Source organism: Plectrocnemia conspersa, unplaced genomic scaffold, assembly GCF_051122295.1.
Source record: "Plectrocnemia conspersa isolate PC_06_02 unplaced genomic scaffold, ASM5112229v1 ptg000009l, whole genome shotgun sequence".
NCBI lineage: Eukaryota > Metazoa > Arthropoda > Insecta > Trichoptera > Polycentropodidae > Plectrocnemia > Plectrocnemia conspersa.
In genome coordinates, this window is record NW_028277173.1 from 3,933,826 (window position 1) to 3,960,101 (window position 26,276).

Below are 26,276 nucleotides of genomic sequence, written 5' to 3' on the forward strand. Positions count from 1 at the left end.
AAATTTTTTGTAGTACTTTTTTCCTCGCTTCCTCGGTATGGGATAATCTGCTAGATGCTGGTCAACTCGATCCACCCCGCCCATTGTTCCGTTGTAATCTAATATTGCACGTGGTTTCTCAATTACTTCATTTCTTTTTTGTGTGGTTACCATTTCATTATTATGCACAGTAGACAAAACGGTGACAACCCTTTTGTCTCTCCATTGCAGCACCATTATTTTTCCTTTTTGATACGCCACTGTCTCACCTTTTTTTAACGTTTTATGTTTTAGCTGTGGAGGCATCCCAATTCGCGTAGTTCTTACTGTACCATATGTATCTGTCAATCTTGAGGCCAGTAATTCGGCCAAATCTGGAGACGTGTAAAAATTGTCGGTAGTCAAGCAATAACCCTTATCTAGCAAATTTTTTGTAAGGCTCATTACTACCTGTTTTGCCATTTGTAGGTGCGCGAAATCCTTATCTATGATGCTACCTTTTCCCGTGTATATTATAGTATTCCATACATATCCAGATTTGGATTCGCAGAGCATATAAGATTTTATGCCAAACCTCGACCTTTTCGAAAGGATGCACTGACGCCAGCCCAATCGGCCCTTATATAGCAATAAACTTTCGTCTATTGTAACATCACGTTCTGGCGTGTACAGTTCTTGAAACTTTTTCAATAACATATTATGAATTGTCCAAATTTTATTAAGTTTGGGATTAGGGTGTGTTTCTGGGTTATATGCGCTATTGTCGGAGAAATGTAAGTACTGTTTGATTTTGTTAAATCTCCTGCTTGACATGGTATTTCCAAAAAATGGTGTTTGCAAAATCAGTCTTTGTGACCAATTGAATTTTTCCTCGGGTTTTTTGTTAATTGCTTGTAAAACGTGGAGAGCAAGAAATACGTATAACTCTGGCCTCAAAATTGGAGCCCAAGCAGCTGTTGATGTTGATGGTGCATTGATTAATTTTTCATTGGCATACCGGTTTGTTTCCACGCAAATATGATTTGTTAATTCTTCATCAAAAAACAATTCAAAATACTCCAAGATACTTTTCTCAGCATTTTGAGGGAAGTGCAATCCAGGTACTCCATGAAAAGGAAACCTGGGAGGTGCAGCTGATAATGGTACAGTTTTACTCATTTCGCACCATTGGTCGACGATTTGAACAGCAGTTGGTCCTGATGCTTCGCTTGAATCTAATTCCGACGATGATGAAGAATATTCTATATTTTGTTCAGATTCATTTTCAGATGATCCAGATTCAAAATCCATTTTTACAATAAAAAAATGTCAAATCAAATAAAACGATCACAGATTGTAAACCTCGAAACAGTCACAATAAAACACAGGTAGTCGTAATAAAATTACAATAAACGAACACTAACACTCGAATAACAAATATTTACGCGTGATAATGTATATATGTAGGTACTGAAAACCGATAGAATTGAAATAAATGACGATACGCACTCCGCTACGTGTAGGGACAAACTAAATTTTGGTTCTAATTTTTGTGGATTTTACACGAATATATTTTACCATCTGGATATAATACGCAGTTCTGAATGAATAGATCCTCTGGGAAAATATTTGAAACTTACAGTTTCTGTTTTGTTACCTAATTTATGATGACATCCAGAAATAAAGCAAATATATTCGAATTGTCTTGATAATTTCCGCAGTCCATGGAAGTGGGTGAAATGAAAGCAATCTGAACAGATACGTGTAAAATAAATACTAGCTTCGTAAAGTGTCACTTTTTTTATTTGATTTATGAGGGGTAAATGTCTTCAATATAAATGCACATATGAGAGAATGCATGAATAGAAACGTGTAAAAAAATACTAGTATCGTAAAGCAGGGGTAGCCAACCCAAAGGATCTAGCAACCACTTTAGAAATGCATTATAACTCCGCGAGCCACATATAAAATCATATATCCCCATATTAGATGTTGATACACTATAGACATTTTTCGGAGTGAAAAATTAAAACGTAATGAGTTATTATTATTTTGTTTACTATTATTCTAACATGTAAACATAGATAATATAATAATAATGATACTAAACGTACATTGTAAAAAAATATATAACACTAAAAATTAAATAAAAAAAATATATAAATAAAAATGTTCAAGGCGGGCCTCGGGTTGGCCACCCCTGTCGTAAAGTGTCATTTTTTTTAAATTTAATTTATGAGGATCAAATGTCTTCTATACAAACGCATATATGAGAGAATGCGTAGTAACGCAAGGTATTACGCAGAGCGGTTTTTTTTTAATATAGAGTTCACACGCGCCCGTGCGTGCATGCGTCTAACGCCAAAAACATTTTGAACGCGCCCGTGCGTGTAAAAGGGTAAAGTGGTTAATAGTTGGAATTAAATATTTATTATGAAGTTTTTTGAGGTTAGTATAAAAAGGTGTATTATAAATTATTTTTATAGCTTTATTTTGAACAACTTGTAGTTTAGAAAATTTAGTATTACACGTATTACTCCACACTGGGCAGGCGTAAGTCATTGCCGGTCTGATTAATTGCTTATATAATAGAATTTCATTTTTAATAGTTAGCGCACATTTTCGATTAAAAATTGGTTTTAACGCCGCAATGGCTGCGAGCCCTTTAGATTTAAGTTCGGTTATATGTTTATTAAATTTAAGCTTGGAGTCCATGTGAATTCCGAGGTACTTAACGCTCGCCTTCCATTCTATACACTTTCCCTGCTCGCTTATAATAGTCGGGGGCAAAGGTTGTCTTCGAGTTGTAAAAATTATAGCCTCCGTTTTGTCCTGATTTATTTTTATTTTCCACTTTTTGAAATAATTACTTGAGAGAGTTAAGGATTTTTGCAATTTTATTGAAATAGGCTTTAGACCGTAAGAGCTACTCATTATCGCCGTATCATCGGCATACATTGAAAGACAAGTATTTCTTAAAATAGGTATATCATTTGTGTACAAAATGAAAAGGAACGGTCCAAGTAAACTCCCCTGAGGAACACCAGCTGGGATATTACGCGGTATCGATTGTTCATTATTTACTGAAACAACATAACTTCGACGATCAAGGTAGGAGCGTAACAAGTGTAGCAGATAGTTAGGGGTTTTATATTTGTAGAGTTTGTAAATCAACCCATCATGCCACACAGTATCAAAAGCTTTTTCCACATCTAACATTAAGAGTCCCGTTGATTTTTTCATGTTAAAATTAGCGGAGATGTGCTCTGTTAACCTATTGAGCTGATGAGTCGTAGAGTGGTTTTCGCGGAAGCCAAATTGTTCATTGATAATTTTATTCCCCAAAGATCCCTTTAAACGTGATAAAATTATTTTTTCAAATAGTTTACTGAATGACGGTAATAAGCTTATTGGACGATAATTAATTGCGATAGTGTTATCCTTTCCTGGCTTTCTAATTGGGTGGATTTTTGCGGTTTTCCAAATAGCGGGAAAGTACCCGAAAGATAAGCAGGCATTAAAAATATTTGTTAGATAATTGATGCTAATTCTTGGAAGTTGTTTTATGGTAACGTTATCTAATTTATCTATACCGGGACTTTTTCTATTCTTTAAATTTTTTATGATGTTATTAACTTCTGATAAACCAACTTTGTTCACTAAACTAATATCTACGCTAGATGAATTTTTATTTCGTATCGCACGGGCGACTTTGTTGTCTATTTTTGAATCTAAGTAATTTACAGTAAGCGAATAAGATGTGGAGAAAGCGCTGGCTAAATTTTCTGCCTTATCCTTGTTCGTGCATGCGATGATGTTTCCATTTTTTAATGGTGGTATTTCCGAATGTTTATATTTAAGTGATTTAGTTATTTTCCATAAGGAATTATCTGCCAGGTTTAGATTTTTTAGTTTACGCGTCCACGATTCATTTCTTATTCGCTGAATTTTATCGCGAATATAACTAGTTACGCGGTTTATTACAGATTTAAGTCGCGGAGATTTATTATTTTGCCACTGTTTTCTTAGTTTATTTTTGATTTTTATTATTTCGATAAGTTGTGGAGTAAGTTGATTTTTATTATTATTATTTTTACGTGTCGGTATTGATGATATTTTGGCTTCTTCGATAACTGATGTTAAATAACTGATATCATCGTCAATTTGTTTAATGTTATGCGGAGTATAATTCTGTCGCTCATCTTGCAAACGAGACTCGACTATATCCTTAAACTTTTTCCAGTCAGCTTTTAAATAGTCAAAAAGCGTTTCAGAGACTACCTCTGCTGAACCCTCCAGCGAGAATAACACTGGAAGATGGTCAGAAGACAACGCCTGAACGCAATACATTTCTGACGTATTTAAGTTACCCTTGACCAAAGCAATATCCAGAATTGACGGCGTCATGTGATTGGAAGGGTGATGCGACGGTGAATTTGGAAAGTTAACAATCGTGTCAGAGTCGCTCAAGTAGTTAAAAAGTGAAGCTCCAGATCGATTTGCCCCAAGACAGCCCCAATGCATATGACGGGCATTGAAGTCCCCAGTCAGAATGACCGAGTCTCCTAGAGAAAATATCGAATCTAGATCACTCCGGAGCAGTTCGTCACTAGGCGAATTATACCCCGCAGCAATTATTATTATTTTATTTTTATGAATAATTTGAATCGCGACGGTTTCTATGTTATTAGTGTTAGTGTTTATACGTGCGTGTTTTATCGATTTTTTAACAAATATCGCGACCCCTCCGCCTGGCCTTGAGGGTCGGTCCCTCCGAATGCAGGCAAAGTTAGGTAAATATACGTTAACATGTGGTTTTAGATAAGTTTCGGTGACTACGACAATATCAAGCTTGTACTCACTGATTAACAGCTCCAGCTCTCCGGTTTTGTTTCGGATCCCACGGGAATTCCACGTCATGAGTTGAATGTCTTCTTTAGAAGAGGTCATCAAGATACTCGACCATCATCACAGCAATTTCAATTTTGCTAGCGCACTTTCCGGCCTTAGTTCGGATTTCCTGGAGGATAGTCAGCATCCTGCGAAGTTCATCAGTAGACATGGCTTCTGATGAGGGCTTCTCAGACTGTCGGGCTTGGGGGCGTTGTTGCGTCTTAATTAGGGTGGCTTCCAGGACGATAGTCAGTTTTTTCACTGCTGGTTTCGTTGGCCAAAGGGCAGGAAACTGACTCTGTTCCAGAGCGAACGTTGGCTTGGGTGCGGTCTGTACGACGGTATGTGGCTTTTACTGCCTCTTCTTCATCTGCAGGAGATATTCTGTCCTGCGAGGACAGTCCTTGTAGATGGCCGGGTGACTTCCACTGCATCCAGTGCAGGTTGCTGGCGTCTCTCGGTATTTTTTAGTGCATTCGGAAGTGGCGTGGTTTCCTGTGCATTTCACGCATCTGGGGTCTCGTTGGCAGTTCCTCGCAGCGTGGCCATACTGCTGGCATCTGAAACATTGAGTCGCGTGCGACTTATTACGCTTGTATTTTTCAAGCGTGGCCTTAGTGAAGCAAACGTACCGGATGCTTCTTATGGACGTCACCGTCGTCTCAGCGGAAAATTGCGTCAGGTAGAGCCGCGAGGAGGTCTCTGCCTTGGTGTTCATCGCCGTTACTTTGACGATGCTTAGTCCTTGCCGCTCCAAATCAGCAGCGATTTCTTCAACGGGGACCTCAGGAAGCCCCCTCAAGACAGATTTAACTGTCTTGTCTTCGTCGGCAGTGAAGGTGTGAAAGGCACGGCGGCCCTTCAAACCATCCATCAGGGTCGCTCGTAGTTCGAGCGTCGTACACTGAATGGAAACATTACCTCTTCCGGTGTAGCGGAGGGTAAAATTACCAGATTTGGTCATCGACTTGATGAGGTCGATGGTCTGGAGATGTGTGCCAACCACCTCCATGATGACAGGTGGCACTCTTGTGTGTTTTCTCCCGGCAACTTCGGGGAGTTTGTTGTACCTGTTTTGACTTGAAGTCGGCAACAGGTTGGCGTCAGTAGAGGGTCGGGCAGTTTTCTTTGGCATCTGCCATTCTTGTTCTGCTGATGGCGATAGGTACGCTTTTAACGTACCCACCGCACGCTTGCGCGTAAGCGTCTTCTTCATCGCGCCGGCAATGTCTCTGGCGTCGTAGTTGTTGCAAATGGTCGCGGGTGGGGGGTCGGAGCTTTGAACGGCAGCGAGAGCAGGCGCGGATGCGTCCGTTCACCGCTGAGGTACAGAGCAGAGTGGGACTCCCTAATGACTCCACTATCTAATAAGCCTTTAAACTTTTCTTTAACTCTCTATCTTTCCACATAAGATAGACGGTATGGTCGATAATACACCGGCGTCTCATTAGTGAGTTTAATTTCCACTTCGCCTAAGTAAGTCAAACCTAAATCACTCTCGCTGGAAGAGAAACAACTTAGCTTATCCTTGAGAAGTTCGACTAGTTTCACCATGTCCTCATTCTCGATATTTTAGAATTATTAAGTGATATGATGGTACTTACAGTTGTTGTGGTCTTAGCTAACAAAGGCTCCTTTAGTTGTATAGCTCTGCGCCTGGTCGCCCTCGCCACCAGTTTTCCTGCTTTCCAGTGAAGTTCTCCACTGCCCAGGTTGGTGACTTTCACTCCTATTCTCTCTGCCGCCTGTAGAATACCACTGGGGATGGCTACTGAGGATCTGCCGTCTTCGAACACTTTTGCGCTCATCTCGTAATCTTCGCCGAGCTGAGCCCTGTTGATGATATTTACTAATTCGGTCAATCCGTTCGGTATCGTCACATCTTCTGACAAAAGGACCCTGTGTATCACGTCCTCTGGCTCTAACAAGATGTTCTTTAGCATCTCCGAGACGTCCTCCTTGAGCAGCAGCGTCTTGCCGCCCTGTACCACCAGTGATACTCCTTCCCCTAGCGCCGGTTGACCTAGAATCAGATCTGCATTAGAAATATTGCATTGCATCACCACCAGTGCCTCAATGCTCAAGTCGATATCGTCAATTGTCAAAGTAAATGTAGATACACTGTCAGCTTTCGCAATTCCGTCACCAAATCCTCTGAGGAGAGTCAGCTGTGGTACCATTTGCAGCTTCAAGCGATTGGCACAATTCGCTGATAAAATTATGCTGACATCCAGTATCTATATAAACTGTAACTTCATTCCCATTCACGCATCCCTTCTTTCTGTATATAAGGTCTAAGTCTGTGCTCACCGGTTTAACATCACTTTCTCCGGAAGAACTTGACGTCTGCGACTTATAATCGTCGAGACCACTCAGCAGCCTGTTGTACAGATCTTCTGGGTCCTCGCTGACGCAGGCATAGGCATTCGCGTGCAGATCGTCAGGCAGTCCAAAGATGATGCATGATACTGCCTTGACGCCAGTAAAGTCACAGCGTTTACACATCGCCAGCTTCTCCCTATAATATGTCGTCATCGACTCATAATCTTTCTTCTTTGTTGTAATCATTTCATACAACGTCGCCGCGAACCCATCACTGGTCCACCCGCAGGCTTTTGTTATCCTGGTCGAACGGCTTCACAATGTGGATAGGCGCTCGGAAACCTGCGATACCGGGCCCCGTGATTGAGGAAGCCTGAACAACTTCCTGCACCGGACCGTGAACGGGCACCGCCGGGGCTCGACATTTCCCTCTGCACCTGAATGATTGCTTCGAGGCGGCGCACTATCTGGTCTTCGAGCAACTGCAATGGGTCGACCTCATCTCCTGACACGCTTCCCACCCGAATCTCCACCGCGATATCCAATAAGCAGCCTGACTCCACGTCCATCTCGATGTTGTCTTCGCGGATGAACCTGCTAACAGCCCTATTTAATGATTTAGTCGGACTTACTTGGATTCCAGGGCCACCCCTCCCGCCAAGGTCACCGCTAGTTTCGGGGACGCCTCTCTGCATGGTCGCCCCTTTCAATAAGATTGCTACTTTCTGCCCCGCCGCTAGTTCCACTGGTTCCGGGAGCCCCTCTTCCTCCCAGGCTGCTACTTCCGTCAGCGGTGTTGTTTATGTTTCCTTTGTTGGCAGCCATCTTGTTTGTTGTGGCGTCGTTAGTAACAAAGCACGTGAGATTCAAAAAGCGCCATTAGACTTCCGCAGCTGGTTCTCAGCATACGCGAGTAGCACAATCCCACTTCTGAATTGTTACAGAGTTTTTTGATTATATGTGTATATGTAGTAGTCGCGTCGCTTGTCAGGTTGGCTTGAGCTCCGGTCACACGTCTGTCTGGAATGGCGGGCGCCGTTGGATCTCCCACCTGCTAACCCACGATCGCAATGCACGCCCGCCAAGTGTTGGTTTAACAACATATTGCAACAGAATGATGATGGGCGAGATGTTTTCTCCGAACAGTGGTGGAGAGGCTGGCGCAGGGATGTTGTAGGTCCCTCTCTGCTGCGGTGCTCGTATGGTGGAGTCCCTCTCGGGATGTGAGCCTCCATGACAGCATGTTGTCAACAGCGACTTCACATTTTCTCAATTTCAACAGCAGCTTAATGATGTATGTCTCTCATATTTTCAGCATTTGAATGGATGGTTGAGAATTTCCATTGTGAATAAAACAGCTTTCAAACTCACTTTCGAGGACTCGATGAAAAATCTCTAATAATGTAATGTTGCAAGCCAAGCAAGTACGGTATAGTTTATATAAAATATCTACCAATTAAATGTAATGGGGATGGTGTTGATAATGGTCGTCCTGAATTGCTGTATTATTTCTAAAATGTGAACAAAAATTACATAGAAGTAGATAAATTCAAGTTAGAATATGCTCGAGTACACACGACGATACTCTGTAAATAAATATGGAAACAAGTTGAAACAAGATCTGGACGAACGAGGCTCAAGCTCGTCAGTAAACAAATATATTCCACTCGAGGGAAACACTCCCAATAAGTCAAAACAAAATTTGTCTGAATGTAACTCGGGCTTGTCAGTTTACGAACAAACTCCGTGCTCGAATCACCCTCAGGCAAAACTGCCGAGTGGTTAATATTTAATGATGAAGCTACTTGTTGTGTAGAGGCGGTGACTCTTTTTGATATAATACAGCATATTTACAATTTTCTTTGTATCATATATGCAGAGATAGAATGTTTTAAAATAACATATTAAATGGCTTACCTTAAAACTCGTTGGTTCAGCCATTTACACGCCAACGACTTTTTAGTGAGTCACTTGTTATTTTTATTCACCGTTAAGATACTAGTTGGAACAGATAATTAAAGCATTATACATTTTTTTAACTATACAACCAATAACTAAACTGCAACAATCGCGAAAAATAAATCGGAAGTCATTATCTTACTCAACAACATCTTAAATTTTAAGTTTGTTTGTTCTGTAATTATTTAGCAAGATATATTCAACAATATAAACATTACTAGTAAAGATTTACAAGAAAAAAAATTAAATTCAGATAAAGCTAATTCTCTTATTTCCAACTCAATACAATTTCTTCATGATTATAGAAATGATGAAAAATTAAAAATATTTTGTAGAAGCAGAAGAAATGGCAAAAAAATGAGATATTGAAAAACTTTGAACTCTTAACATTAAATCTAATATTTTCATATGCAAAAAAAAATAAAGGAAAGAATATAATTTTAAGATTGTAGACACCACCATCGCGATTTTTTAAGAATGTTTTGATTTGTTAGCAAAAAAACACTAGCAATTTACACATGCTTTTAAATTAAAATAAATGTAAACTTATGAATGAGAAAGAACTTTTGAAAAAATATATGGACTTAGAAAGCCTGTTAACGGCGGCAAAAGACATACCAGGAACAGATTTGCTTCATGAAATCAGATACCTCAACTATTTACATTTGAGTGAAGAAATGTCTGATTAGAATTTTTATTCAAAAATAAATTAAGTTTCATTAACAAATTTGTTTATCGCTATTCGCAGCGTTGAAAAAAGTTTTTCCATATTAAAGTTAATAAAAACTTATTTAAGATCTTTTATGTGTCAGGAAAGATTAAGCAGGCTCAGTAGGTTATAAAGAAATTGGACAAAGAATGACTTATTATTGATTTTGCTATAATGAAAGTCAGAAAAATATTAATTTAACAAAAAAATTATGACGATTTTTGTAAATTTAAAGTCTAAACCTAAAAATTGTCAAGCGCTTATTATTATATAAAAGTCTAAACCTTTGTATAATGATTGTAATTAAATTATATTTGCATTGTACTCGTTTAATGTATGTTCTCATTTAATATCCTTTTAATTGTTATCATTTATACTATTGTATCGTAATTGTTAATTGTAAGTCATTATCATAAAAATTCTGTTATTGATGTACGTATACGTACAAACAATTTTATATATGTTGTATAAATTTATATCATAAAATAAAAAGTGCAATAAAAAAATAAAAATGTATTTTTTTGTTATATAAGGCGTTGAAAATGAAAATGACCTAATGGTGTAACTACATAGCGTTCATCTAACAGCCTATGTCGACATGGGCAAGTATTTGGATCTACGTCAGTACTCTAAGATATCAATAGCAGTTTTAAATTCAAATCTTGTTTATTTTTCTGTCATTTTTTGGATCAATTGTATGCACAAGCATAAACTTCTGCCCTTGGCGACAATGTGTATTAAATCTCAGAGTACTTTAAGCACGCGTAGATTGTCGAGTATCGATGTTTTTTTTAATAAGCTCTTTAAACTGTTTAATTACAACCAACAGACTGCGAATTTTTTCTTGTCGAAAATCTTATTGACAAATAAACAACGATATTAGCATTTTGATTTTCATTTAATTTCCAGCAATTCGGCATTATGACTTTTAAAAATATTTGCTACGCTGTTAGTCAATTGACTCGTTAACTACTAGAAAATAATGGATACTTAACCCTAAATGAACACAAAAAAATCGGAGAATTCCAGCAAGAGATAACGAAAATATCATATTTTTTTATGATTTCGAGAAGTGATGCGTTTTTTTTTGCACACTACTGTATATATTTACCAACTTATCATTATTACTTTATATCCGATGTACAAATGTTACAGTGAATGTATATTTTTTGGTAAAATTATATTTTCACTAGTCAAGTCCAAATACATTTTCACCAGTAGATATATATTTCTACTAGCGAAAATATAATTTAACTGATAGGCGCTAATATGCTGCTATTAAATGTCTATGAAGCTCAATTTGACAATTGCGAAACGTCCATTTCAAGTCCAAAATACAAACTAAGCCTACTCATCTCTCACGAGAAAATAAGCGGAAGAATAAGTACACTCCTTGCACGGATTGCTCCATAATTTGATTGCATTTCGATATTACACTATGTTTAATAATATGATAGCTAAGACAGACTTCTAATATAAGAGGGCTGGTCAAAGTATATTGAAACCGAATTTTGGTGAATAGGAGAGCGCAAAAACAATTACTTCTCAGAAGTCAAAAATTCACGTCAAAAGCAATAAAAATGTGTCGACACGATGCTAAAAATATATAAAATTCTATTTTTGTCATGAGGCACGGAATCATTATTTTCCCAGGGGCCAGGTTCGCTCTCGGCAGCCCTTTATATGTATTCATCACATATTATTTGTCACTAATTATATTATGTATTTGTCGGATTTTTTGTTGTTATTATTAATTGTAAATAATGGTGTAACGAGGAATAAATAAAAATATATTTTGGAGTGAATATAGAAAAATGTTTATATTTCAAATCTAAACAATACAAAACGTTTCAAAGCACAACATTGAAAAGAACAATAAAACCGTCATTCGGTCGTATTATTTGAAAAAATCAAGATAAGATCACTTTTGCATCATAAACATTGATCAAATTACTGGGTGCAAAACTACATTACACATACTATATATTACACAAATATAAATTGCACTTCGACTGAAAAATAAACATGAATCACAAACATATAGAATTTCAAATATACATATTATATATATATTTCGTTAATGACTTAGAAAAAATGACTATTAATTCATCTCAATATATTATATATAATTTATATAAAATTTCATTTTATCGTCGTTATCACAGAACGAGGGGATTCTGTTCATATACATATAAATAAATTAAAAATCTAATGGACCAAAATCTCCCAAATATCGTTAAGAGTCCTCATTAAATACATTTATATAGGATGTTTTTAAAAGATACAACTAATGGACACGTCACAAAAAAAATCATTTCACAATTTATGAAAACGCTTACATATCGTAATATCACTTTATCTTAAAATAGGGGAGACAAATGCTGCAAACTGAAATATTACATTTTATTCTTTTCACATTAGCAAAAATATCAATGTGTTTTTTTTTTATAATAATTGAATCTAAGACTAGATAATTAAATACATAAATCAGGCTAAACTACTATGTTCGAATAGTTAACGCACACTCACTAAGATTAATTTGTAGTAAAGAACTAAGAAAGAATAAAACGATTAATCGATAAACACACACATTGTACTTGAGAAGGCGATTCTTTAAGTCACAATTTTTTTATATATAAATAATACATCGTACAAATCATGAGTTTCATATGTAATACTAATTCAGTACGGATATGTGTATACGTGTAAAATAATTGAATCAATTATGTATACAATTAGAAAATACATGTTTATGATAACAAATAAATATGCATAGAAAAGTTGTAAATTTTATATAAACACTAATAAATATGTACATTTATCGAAAATATTGGTGCACTTTAAAGTAACATGTGTTACAAATAAGCCGTTTTTAATTACATAACTATACTTGGGTACTTTACTCGCATGAACTCCTATTTATTATTATTGCTGTCAATCAAATATTAATAGTAAGTAAAGTATATTTGAGATATTTTTAATATTGAATACCGCATTAACTTTGACGAACTTAATATTAAATTCAGTTCAAAATATTTATTAAGGGTTTAAAAAATGGGATAAATTAGTCATGAAACAGTTTTAATTTATCAATTGAATAATAGATATATAAATGAAATAATCAGCTGTTAGTTATATGTATTGCTATTGATTCAAATTATATGTTTACTTGAAAAAAGATATATCTAAATAAGCTTTCACATAATCTTATATACAAAATCATTAAATTACATATAAACTTAACCACGAAATTCATAATAAATCACATAATTTAATCGTGTACTAAACGCTTGATACAATAAATACGTAGCGTGCTCTCACAACTATGACTTAACAAAATATAGATGCGTTGTCATATTTGGACTAGATTTCAGCTAAAATTAGGGCTCGGAAATTTCGACTTTGACGGATTTGACGAATCGTTTAAAGTTGCAAGAACTTGTACAACTGTTGAAATTAAGTTAAAACTAAAACACTAGACATATAACGAATGGCACAAACACTATGACTATATAAAGGTAGCGAAAATAAATACGTGGCTGTTTAATATGCGTCGTCGTCGGCTTCCGAATCGACACGCACGGCGAATGCCAATTAATAACCTTGGTTGATTGTCCTTTCCGTAGAATGATACATTCATCATAATAAGACAATTGATCAAAATCACAATCGCTTATAAGCATAAAATTATAGTATATGAATACCTAAGACATTTTTTCATTCTACTTTTTTAGTGCACACTATATAACTACGTATACAAAACTACCATACAAAGATATGGTAACGCTTCGGAACTTACACCTCAAATCTGTTTGTGGTTGTTTCTAAATATATATGTATATATACGTTTCCTTCAGTCTGCGTCATAATACCGTAATCGGTGTATACTTTGACGTTGATTTGATCTCCTTATGTGTGAAATTCTTAATTATCTGGCGGTGAGGACTGCGGCTGCGGCGGCTGATCGTAAGGTAATAGTCCCATAGCTTGGGCCGCACATCCGATGCACTCGCATATAAATTTGTACTGGTTCTGAAATATAATATAAAATATATTTTTAAACCAATATAGATAAGGTTATTTATTAAATTATTAATCAATAAAAAATACAAAATAAAATGGTATATAATATATAAGTTAAATCTATATAAATATTTATGTCAACATTTACTGTAAATATTTCAATGCGTTACAATAGGGTAAACATAAACAATAACTGAAAGTAGTGAGACAACAGACTGAAATTAATAACATCTATGTCATATGCACAACCTAGTTCGATTTATTTTAATTTTCATCACAATATTCATCCTTGAGATAAGGAAAATCTAGGAAAATATATATTATATATATATATTTGAAAAAGGTAATTAAGATGTGCTAGAGGTTGTCATCCACTTATTCAATACATGAAATAAAAATAAACTTTGGGTGCATATTTCGGAATGACTGTCGGTGACAATGCACAAATCAGAGGGTAAAATGAAAGAGACAACAAATTTAACCCTTTGGCTGCCGAAATCCGATAGATCAGCTTCTACTATTTTAGCGAGACGGGATCATTGAAGAAAGAATTGGATTCATTTTTAATGTGCTGAAAGGTATTTGCATCGGAAACATATTTCTAAACATATATGTATTTTTATTTATGTAATATATTTATATTTAGATAGTGCTTCTAAAAAGCTCGGTAACCATAGGGTTAAAGGCGAGTCTGTTTTAATTTTTAAAATGATTTCAATTCTACTGGTGCTTAATATGATAAGAATCGACTTGAAACGTAAACTAACCCTAAGTGTTGGTAGTCCTATTATGCTGCTGAAGAATTTAGTTCTATCAAAACTGTACAATCCATCAGAAATCATGAACGCATTGGACGTATAATATAAGATTAAAGTGATCCTGATTATCATGTTTAACCCTTTGTTGCCGAAATCCATATTTTTGGTTTTGCCACTTTAGTGTGAATTTCCGGATCCGACGTCTTCGTTAGATAAGGTTTTTACATCACAATAAAATAACTTTTTTCTGAACGTAATATATCAATATTTAGATAGCAATCCCAAAGGGTTCGGTAACTAAAATGTTAAAGGTGAGAATCTGTATTGAATCTTTTTCGTTTCAAGTGGCTTCAATTCTACGAGTGTCCAATGTGATAGTAGTAGACTTGAGATATAAACTAACCCTAAATGTTGGTAGCCCTATTATGGTGCTATGTATTGAAACAATCCTGATAACATATTTAACCCTTCCGATATATCGGCTTGGCGAGTAATGAATCATAGAATAAAGAATTAGATATATTTTTAATGTGCTTTTTGCATTAGAGAAAATCAACATTTGTACCATGTAACATACAGATATTTAGATAGTAATTCCAAAAGACGCAGGAATCAAATTATTAAAGGCAAGAATCAGTAATTCTACGAGTACTTTGTGTGACAGGAATTGACTTGAGAAATTAATGCTTCTTTCATGGTTCATGAGAGAAGCATTAATTAAACAAATGATGGAAATAAAATGTGAACTAGATGCGAAAGCTACTAAAACATATGTATATAAAAACTGTTATGTCATGCATACCTTATTGAAAAAAAATGTTAATTTAGAGTAATTTTAATAAAAAACTTCAGCAGCCTGTATGTGTTAAAGATGTTGATAAATTAACTATGCGGTAGTCAATTTAATTGATTACTGTTGTAGATTTATTAAAAAAAAGTGTCATTCTTACCGCATTCTGGACGCATAGAGGTCTTTGTTCTCGCAATGCTCTGACTATATCGAGCGGGTAAACTGGCTGAGCATGACGCAAAAGCGCCAAAGCATGATCCATCAAAATTAACGCTCCTGTCCTTCCCACTCCGGCAGAGCAATGTACAATTGTCGGAGCCGCAACTGGCCGAAGGGATCCGACTCGACCTACGAGGGCCAAAAACGTATCAGGAGCCGTCGGTACTCCGTGATCGGGCCACGCTAAATATTGCAAATGATGGACGGCTCTGGATCTTCCACTGGGGTCCTGGGAGATTAAAAAAAAACATTTTATATTCAACTTCTTTATAAGATCGATTATTTATGGTTATATTACTGATAAAAGCAGATGTCTATGAACGCAAGCAGCTGACGGGTCAGGTAATTCGGCTAAGGTTTGAACTCTGAGGCCTCGCGCTCCGCCCGGTTTTAAAGCGCGCCCCATTCCAGCCCAATATTGATGACATTTAGGCCGTCCGCGTTCGGCTAATGCACCGAGCATTACAATTAAAGTGCTGCCACTCTCCATGACCATTTGCCAGAAGTCCATAACGGTAGTTGGTAAAGGACCTGAAAAATGGTATTAAATAAATAAATACACATAAAATTAAATTACAATAGTTCTATGTAGTTCAAGAGAGATTATTTTAGTAAAATAGAAACATACCTTGTGTTGCTATGTAAGAATATGTGATAGAAGTGTTTGATATCTCCATATTTAAATATGAAGCGTTGATATAATCTCCGGACGATCCGTTTGTGAGCATCACTCTGTTGCAGTCGTCTGTAATTATAAGAAAATTAATTTAGTATATAATATATTTAATAGGCTAATCTGCTGTTCTAACGTACATGGAGCTATGTCTCGATATCGGTTCTTGGCTTGATTTTGCGGCAGACGCGCCACGGTGGCAGGATGATCGGCTCTTCTTGGCAAGCGCTCGAATTGCTGCAAAGCAGCTCCACCTAAACCATCCGCTAACAGTAAAAGCGCTTGTCTCCAACCGCCGTTTCCAGCTTCTCCGCCGCCTTCAGATACATACTGCACCGCTGGTTCTTCTTCTTCGCAACACAAGTATTCAGCTAGAATTTATAAAAATAATATTGCTATAATCTACAATTTGTAAAAAAAATATCAATAGTGCCATAGACTTTCAGCTATCACATCAAAAAAGCTGTGGACCACAAATTCATCTCTCTATACATCATAAATCTCAGCACGAATTTGCTAAGAGTTAGATTCACAGGAATTTGCGCATGTAATGCTAAAACTGGTCATTGGATGTTATAAAACTTGAAGCCCAATTTTTTTGTTATGCAATTTTAAAAATGGTTTAACAACGGTACATATTTTATGACACTACTTTATCTAAGTATATATATATATATATATATAGATTTCAATATACCATTAGGACGAAGCGTCAACGTCAAAGAACCTCTGGATGATCTAATTAGCTGGACCACTTGCTCGTGCCGAAGTCGATCGACAGCAACGCCATTGATAGCGATTACCTGTTTTATGAATTACATTTCATATTAGATTAATAACAGAATGGTTCATTATTAAATAAATATGTTCTTGTTTGTATCATACAATTTTACTCATTTTTGCCAGAAAGATATGTAAAATGACTTTTTTAAACATCATCAAAATAATATTCATTATCGATTTTAATTATGGTTTTTTAAAATATAAAAAATTAAATTTATTGTATAAAATAGTTACAAAAAAATATCCTAAATTTCATAAAATTTCTTGAAATTATTTTATATTAAAAAATGTGTTTTTACAATTACTTTATAGCTTTTTAAGTAATTGCTCCTAGTTCATATTTTTTTGCAATTAATACAAAACAAGTCAATAAATATGAACTTATATTTATGTTTATAAATAGTTTTATTTTATATTAAAAAAAAATTTTTGACAGTATTTGATGAGTGTTAACACATTACCGCTCGCGCACGCCTTTTCGCATAAGGTTAAACAAATATTATTTGATATTGTAAAAATATCGTGAAAACGTAATAAAGAATTTAACTTTTATCTACAGGTGATAATATACATTTATAATTATTTTAGTACAATGAAAATTTTATTTTGTCAAAATATAGAAATAAATACATATATTTAAAATAGTATACTCTAATGTGTTAAAAAAAGTCCTAACACGCTTCCTTTTTTACTGATTACTGTGACATTCAGAGTTCTGAAAAAATTGTATACTAGACAAATTTAAATAATTTTATATACATATATATGTAAAAAAAATTTATAACCCACTTACTACATAAAAAATTCAATGTTTTATTTCTAAAATTAAAAACGCTAGTGAAGTAATGGTCATTAAGACGCATAAGTGAGTCAGCGGCTCTTAACGAAAATTTCACTTGTGCATCAGCTGATTATAAAGTGTTAACATAGAGCTCATAACTGAGCTTTAATGTATTCTGTACAAAAAAACCTTATTAGAAAAAAATAGTTATAGTGGCACCTTAACTTATGAGTTTAATTCATTCCGTGGCGGAGTGCATAACTTAAATTACTCGTATGTCAAATCAATTGTCTCCATTGAAATGAATTGAAATATCATTAATTCATTTCAATAAGGAATTTTTTTTTATTAAAAATAATTTTAAATTTGAGAAAAATCATAGCAACCAAAAAAATAACTAGAAGTGGCAATTTTTAAAATATTTTTCTACCTTCTTTGAAAAAGTTGGAGTTGGTAAAATTTGAAACGAATTCACAGCCCTGAAAAAGTCTTAAGCATATATCTCAACAATGAAATAATGAGTCTTTGTTATAAAAAAACTGCTATACAGCTGAAATCGGCATGTACTTTTTAATAGTGAGTTATCTCATCTTTGTGGCAAAAATATTGTTGTTTATTGTTATGAATTATGCCGTAAAAGAGAAAAACATTATAATCTATTGTATTATATTAATACCATTGAGGACAACTAAAGTTTAAATAGAAGTCAACATTAACCTTTTTGTTGCCAAAATTAAATATAGAGGCTTTTGATATAATATTTAAACAAAAATCCGACATTATCAATGAGAAATAATCGGATACAAATTTAACAGGCTGTGAATATATTTTTTAATTATTATAGTATGCCTAAAAATCTCAGCAACCATAGGGCTAATAAGAAAAAAATGTCTCACCTGATCCCCTTCTTGCAAGTGCGGTGTTTGATTCGAAGACGGAGATGAAGTCGGTGCCACTCTTGAAACCACAACCGGAGCATCCAAATCAGCGCCACCTCTCACATTAAATCCATATCTACCTGCAGCATCAGCAGTCAATCTAACTACCACAATGCCACTTTCTATATCCTGCTCTGCAGCTGTAGCCGCTGGTTCTGCAATCTCAGGAATTGGTGAACCTCCGTCCATTTCTAATGGCGCCTCTTCCACTCCCAAGTCGTCTTCTTCATCATCGTCATCATCCGCATAACCTAACGGAACTCTGAGAGCTCTTTCTAAAAATCCTCCTTCACTGAAACCGTAATATTAAAAAATTAATATATATTTATGTACATATATATAAATTATATAAATAAAATAGATACGCACTCATCACTAGCTGCTGGCAAATGAGCTGTCCACGCAGCTCGCGGCAATGGAGCGATTTGTCCCTCTTGAACTCTCGCCAGACCGCCTCTGCCGAACGTAGTTCCAGTTTTACCTTCGTCGGATTCTTTTCGCCTCGGCGATCTGATGAAGAATCGTTGCAACGAAGTGGGATATTTAGGCGCTGACGGTACACGTTGCAATCTGTGGAAGCCGTGTTGTTCCACACAATTCCTCCACAAGGCCTTGGCTGATTGTAAGCCGGATGTGTTAAAACCGACGACGGTGTCGTAGCTTTCTGACTGTAATATTACAAAATGTGTGCAAATTAACACTTTTGCGGTTTTGAAACGATAACATTGAAGTATTCAAGATGACCTCAAATTTACTACGGAATAAAAGAGCTATTAAAAATATGCATATGTTTACCGCTTCTCTCTTCAACTGTATAAAGAACTGCTTCTTCTTAAACGATATCTTTACAATCTTGGCCCACGAAAACATATTAACCCTAATGGTGTTCTGAAACACGACCAAACCCTGAGATGTCACACCAATGGAGATATCTTTCCCATTCGAGTCCTAAAATTATATGGCAACGCATTAATCACAAGCGCTCGTTAGGATGATTTATCGATTGACGTACCTTCACAGGATGTATGTCCACTCCATATCGATCGAGGCGGCGAGCGTGTTCTAAGTAATGTAAATCGGCAATGGCCCTCGATTGACCACGATGAAGTCGGTGCAACTCTTTCACTCGTCTTATGTCCTCTTGGCCTTCTATTCCGCTGTCTATGGCCGCATCCGTGTTCCCATTCACTGTCCAATCACCGTTATCAGCTGAAAAGATAAATTTGTCATACAATGTCTTCTTTGATGTTTCCAGATAAGGCCCTGTGTCTTTTTCTCGATACATTGTAATTGACGGCCAATTATGGTGTAGATATTGTCATTCAATTTGTCATTCTCGAAACGGCATGACTTATAACATTGTAAATAAATCATACCAGTGATAATTTTTTAAGGCATATCGTAAAGTACAAGGTTGACCTTCTACATTTATTTTCTATTCCAGTTACTTAACCCTTTGATTGCCAAACCTTTTGGGATTAATATCTTAATATCGATGTATTACATATTAAAAAATTAAGTTCAACGATGACGTTGGATCTGGTAATTTTCGCCAGGTAGCAAAAGCCGATATACTGAATTTCGGCAACCAAAAAAATTTAAACTTTAATTGTTTTAATAAGTATTTATATAATTAACTGTATTTTTTTGCAACAAAGATAAGATAATTCTATTACCAAAAAAAATTACATGCCGATTTTAGCTGTATAACTGTTTTTTTTTATAAAAAGGATCCGTTATTTAATTATAGATATTAATTTTTTTTAAATACTAATTGATAAAATACTTGAACTTTTTAAATATAATTATTAGAGAAGGTTATGTTAGGTAGTACATTCTTAATTCATTTAAAGTTGAGTTTTGAGCTTTATGTTAACACATTACATTCCATTTGTAAAACTATCGTTAGGAGCCACTGACTCACTTATGCGTCATTTGTAAACTTAACGTTAATGGCCGTTTGAAATTTAATTTCAGAAAAGTTGATAGTTGTGAACTATAAAAATATAAGTTGTTACTACACTAAAAAAATAAATTTGTAATATAATATGTTAAAAGAGTTTTTTTTAACTATTTACAAAATTGACAATACATTGATAAAATAATAAAAAATTGCATTTTTATGATTGTAAATATTTAACTTATTTAAAACAGATGTGGGCTAAAATTGATACTATGAATTATTTTAAATTGTATATATTAAAATTTTTAAAGTTATGTTCTATCTATTCAATTTATATATTTTTGGCTTCAAATTAAAAAATAATTTTATCTAACATACATTTTTTGTTACAGTAAATTGTATTTATACGACTGACGTGCAGTAGCAATTTTTTGTTAATCAAAAAAACTTCCTGTGTAAGAATAAATCTAGAGATTTACATATAAATCGAATTATTTAATTATTGTCACAAAAAGTATAAGGGAATATAATTCCAAAAATATATGGCGTCATACAAAGCTGTAAAAAAATTAATATATCAAAACACCTATTATTAAATTATCGAAAACCTCTTGGACATTTTCTACTTTAAAAATTCATAATTATATATTACATATTATATCGTATCATAATCAATCATAAAACTATTGTATAATAAAAAAACATCTTATCAAAGATTGAGCATTGAAAAACGATTAATTAACACAATTTTGACATTTAAAAAACTGATTACAAAAATACACATGCTAGAAAAAAACAATAGGTTTTAGTTTAAAAAACAGTATATATCTCTACATTTAATTTAATCTCCTTAAGGAAAAATGTTATGAATTGTAACAGAAAAAAGTCGATGCAAGAAATTATAAAATAAAAACTATTTTATTTTAATTTTTACTCTCAATTTTTATTGTAAAATATTTTTGCCATGTTTATATTTTTGTATGATATTTAAAAGGTCTTTTGGGATTATTATGTTAATATCGATTTATTGCATAATCAAAAAAAAATATTTGCCTCGAAGCAAATACCTTATAGCCAGTGGCGTAGTTGGGAGGCTGAGAAACAGACCGCCCCGGGCGGCACTTGCTTGGGGGCGGCACTATCGCCGCCGCCAAGCAAGTGAAAGAAGGACTGTTTGTGTAATGTGGTTCTTAAATTGAATGCGCTAAAAATATACATCCACGAATAGCTGAGAGCTAAGTTAAATATGTGAAAACAATAAGCAACTGTTTAACAACAGCCCCTATAGATAAAAATATTTTTGGTAAGACAGAAAAGTCAGTTTCTTAGAAGCAGAATTTACACCAGATGTTCCTCATTGTTTGTTCGATTCAAGCATGTGCTCTATAATAATGAAATGCCTGATAAGCATTAACATATTTCATCAAACTATTTTTTATATAGGGGTGGGGGGAGCAAAAGAGGCCACCTGCCCCAGAAAGTTTTAGCATATTGAAGACATGGATTAAGTTACAGATTCTTAGAAAGATTAGATTTTGTATTAGATAATTGTATGATATGTGGGGGGGGCAATGTTAAGGATTGCTGCGAACGGCAAAAACCCTACTTACGCCAGTGCTAATTAAAAAATTATCTTTTTTCTTTAATATAACATCAGATCTAAAAATTCTTGTCATAGTAGCAAAAGCCAATATTTTAGATTTCGGCAATCAAAGGATTAAAAAACAAAATTTATCATCTTTTGCCTTTAAAATAAACATAAGAGTTTCCTATGTGTATAAAATAACTTTTCGCAACTTTTCAGATATTTTCTTAAATGAAGCTTGCTCTACAAGTATCCAATTGAGTATCACACGTTGGATTGTCATTACCTTGAGCCTGATATGAAGCTAGCAATAGCCTCGCCGGTCTTGGTGCTTGAAGACGGCCATCTTTCAACAAGCGTCTGATTTGTAAACACATCAAACGGCGCGAAGACGGTTCCAGTTTTGCCGGCTCCTCCACCCAAAAGCGAACTCCGAGCCAAAACACTGGAGCTATGCCGACTTGTCTTCTTATGCGCTTGTTGCCGTCTAGCCATCTCTAAAAGTTTATTTCAACATTAATTTTATTTTACTTCAACATATATATTAAATAAAATATATACCGTGATAAGTGTATTGTTGGGATTAGGCGATGAACCGTTTTCGGTGTATTGCAGACCGAAAAATTCCTTCTCCACCATTTCCAAGTATTGAAATACCATATCGAGGAGCTCACTGCCTTTTGCATTTTTCTATAAAAAAAAATACGTTTATAAAGTTTTTACATTATTATGAATTTACTGATGTATTTTAAATTACCTCTAACTGAAAGCAGTGTTGGGTATCGTCCAAAAATGTCACTGTCGCCGATATGGAGTTCACTTTTCGAGCTTTCGCCAGCTCGGACGCCCGGACGTTGTAAGTGCCACTGGAGGCACCGAAAGCCTTTCTCGATACGCTCTCGAGCATTTTCTAACAAATTTTCTAAACATCAGTGACTATCTACAATAAATAATAATAATGTAACAACGAAATAAAAAAATAGTATAACAAACATGATCTGTGAAGAGAGCGAAAATTAAAAATACATGTACGATATGAATCATTTATCTATGCGTATTGATGGCGCAATACTTAAATTTTATTTATTACACTGATTATAAAATATTATAATAGGTAGCAATGATTTATATTTAAAATCCAAAGATTGTATTTGGAAATACATAATCCTAACAAATGCGGTAATAAAATTAATGTCTTGTTTTGGCTCTACATATTTAGCTGAATCCGTATTTTCTAAAATTATAAAATCAGATATACGATATTATTTGAGTGATGAACATATCAAATAATGTTTACGATTATTTATTTTATCGAATAATCCCAACTTTAAAAATTTTGCCTAATCTGGGGAGATCAACATTCTCATTATTAATATTTTATCTAATGTAATATTTAGTGTTTCTATTTGTTTTAAAATGATTATATTTTTATCTACTGAAAAGTTGAATAAGAATTTATTATTATTTATAAAGAATTCTCTATACTAAATATTAATATCGATTAAATACAATTGGACCAATCGAACTCGTATGAAATGGTGCAATTATGTAAATTATACGTTATTCGCGAAAGTTAGCGGTTTTCTAACTTTCATGCGTTTACCTCAATAAAACGGGACTGACTGCACTATATAATTATAGCAATCGATCAATTATCCACACACCAGGTTGTCGTTACTCAAAAAGCTTTGATCTTGTGCATAAGCACATAAATCACAACAGCACAATACATCACCCGGAAACATATGTAAGAATGGAGCAAATGTGGCCACCGATCGATGTGGAATCGATCCTTCGGCAGCGAAGTGCAAACTTGCGACATGTGGCGCATTGTGCTCGAATTAATATGCGAGTGTCCTCACGTATAGTTATTAACCTTGCGGCCGATGTCATTTGACTCATCGGCGGCCGCGAGGCGTGCGACGGGACAAAACCGCAAAAGCGAATGTGCAGATTGAAGAAGAGCGATGACATACCTGTAGGTTCATTCATGAAAAGCGCGGCCGGCGCGCCGAACGGCACAACAATGAAGAACACATCATCACCCGTCCAACAGCAGCCTCAAACTGACGTCTAGCGATCGTACGCCACTTCTTCTTCTTTTAGTAAACACACGAGTCATGGCCGTTGCTCGGCGGCTTATGGACAAAATATGTTTTTTAGCGATCGTTTATTCTTAAACTGACATTCACGTATCATTTTTGGCCTTAGCAATTATTTTAATGTAATAATATAAATTTTAATACTCTTTTTTTCATGAAAATAAATAGTACAATTAATTGCGAATTCAAAGAAAGTTGGATACAAATTGTCTCCAGTGTCATTAATCAATTTATTAATACAAATATGTGATATCAAATATCAGGGTTATAACAGACTGGCACGTGCTCTGGTCGCAAAATCACAAACAAAAAACAATATTGACCAATTTTGGAGAAAAATCTGAGAAAACATGTTCTTTTACTTTATCTTGTAGTGTGAGTGCGCGTGTCATGCGATCTAAACGCCGCAAGCGCGATCCGTAATCAAAACAATCGAGCGGAAATGGTCGTGTAAATTGCCGATGTATAAAGTGCAAAGTGAAACAATTTTTAAGCTAATAAAAACTTTAAACAAAAACAAACTGTCAGTGCACCAAATGGCTCACAACTGCGGCCCTTGCCCGTTTCGGGACCAAACCAGACACGACTTGAGAAACATGTCAAACTGCGCCAGATGGTGACAATAATCAATAAATAAATAAAATAACAAAAATTTAACAATTAAATTATATTCAAATTCAGGAAAACCAATTAAATCAGTAAATGAAGTCACTTTTTATAAATATTTTAAAAAATTGTTCATAAAAATATAAGAGATTAAACAAAAAATGAAGCTCATAAAAATGAGTAATCAACAATAAGACAACCACTAATATTTGTGGAAAAAATCACAAATTATAATTTTTTACAGAACAATTAGAGATGACAACGAAAAAAGAAAATTATGCCCTAAAATCAATCAACAATAATGCGGTCAAAATTAGTAGTTTGACCGAAAACAAATACAAAGCAGCCATATAGGTTCTTACGAACAAAGACACGGTACTCTTTACAGCTATCCGTGTAAATGACTGTGAGGCCCTTTCAACAGGCAAACCCATATACTAGCCGACGGATCCCAAAAAAACCCTGACTTTATTGACTTCTTTATTATCTTGAAACTTCATTGCATTTTTGGAAAGTACTCTCTGTGACTCATTACCCAATTACTAACAGTCCTAATGAAAGATATTGCATAGAAAGTTTTGTGAAAGTATCAATAATCAGATCCCTGAAGGTATTCACGTAATTAAGGTATAATAATTATCGTAGGTATGTAAATTTCTATCAATGAATAGTTAAGAAATTTGAATAAACCGAAAAAGAACTGATTTTTTTCATTTCATTTTTTAATATTGTTCCGTGCAGCATTGACGGTGTTGTTTCACGCAGATTTGTCGCGTGGTATTGTCATTTCAGAGACGTCATTGCACCTTTTTCCAGGGGGGAAACGGGGAATGGACAAAAGTTGTCCAGTCAGTGGTCGTTTTTTAAATATTTCCATTTCATTAAGGTTCATAGTATTTCAATAAATGACGTGCATATTTTTGGGCAAATTCAAGGGGGTCCATGTTTAGAATCCACGTCAAAAGCAATAAAATCACGCCGTCGTCGTCGCAGTGGAAACGCTTGGTTAACTAGCTTTGATATTAAGACTTTTTATAACAATATTACAACTTACAATAAGTAAAAGTTGAATGAAGCATATCTAAACCAAATTTTTACCAATAGGAGAGCGCAAAAAACAATTATCCCTTCTCAGAAGTCAAAAATCCACGTCAAAAGCAAAAACATCGTGTCGTCGCCGTCGCAGTGGAAACGCTCGTTACGGAGCGTTCCCATTGCGACGGTGCCGACACGATTTTACTGAATTTTTGACTTCTGAGAAGGGATAATTGTTT

At 34.8% G+C, this 26,276-nt stretch overlaps 1 protein-coding gene across 2 annotated transcripts; it reads right to left on the bottom strand.

Moving 5' to 3' along the window:
* Nucleotides 1-12,183: 12,183 nt before the first annotated feature.
* On the bottom strand, nt 12,184-24,386 carry Ptpmeg (protein tyrosine phosphatase Meg). Of its 2 annotated transcripts, none has more exons than XM_088191377.1 (14): nt 24,271-24,386; nt 23,052-23,204; nt 22,856-22,984; nt 22,581-22,791; nt 19,819-20,015; nt 19,602-19,754; nt 19,176-19,474; nt 18,765-19,098; nt 17,002-17,107; nt 16,445-16,675; nt 16,260-16,376; nt 15,930-16,162; nt 15,573-15,860; nt 12,184-13,873 (listed from the first exon to the last, which is right to left on the bottom strand). In XM_088191377.1, exons 1-14 carry the CDS (start codon nt 24,280-24,282, stop codon nt 13,766-13,768), a joined length of 2,571 nt encoding a protein of 856 aa, XP_088047503.1. In that variant the 5' UTR covers nt 24,283-24,386; the 3' UTR covers nt 12,184-13,765. The 2 variants fall into 2 exon arrangements, with proteins under 2 accessions (XP_088047503.1, XP_088047504.1); XM_088191378.1 differs by having other exon boundaries at nt 23,052-23,234; nt 24,271-24,370.
* Between the last annotated feature and the right edge of the window lie 1,890 nt (nt 24,387-26,276).

Coding starts and splice junctions, on each gene's coding strand:
- Ptpmeg (XM_088191377.1), bottom strand. Junction 19,755..19,818: donor TGGACATACATCCTGTGAAG/GTACGTCAATCG, acceptor ATATAATTTTAG/GACTCGAATGGGAAAGATAT. Junction 19,475..19,601: donor TACAGTTGAAGAGAGAAGCG/GTAAACATATGC, acceptor GTAATATTACAG/TCAGAAAGCTACGACACCGT.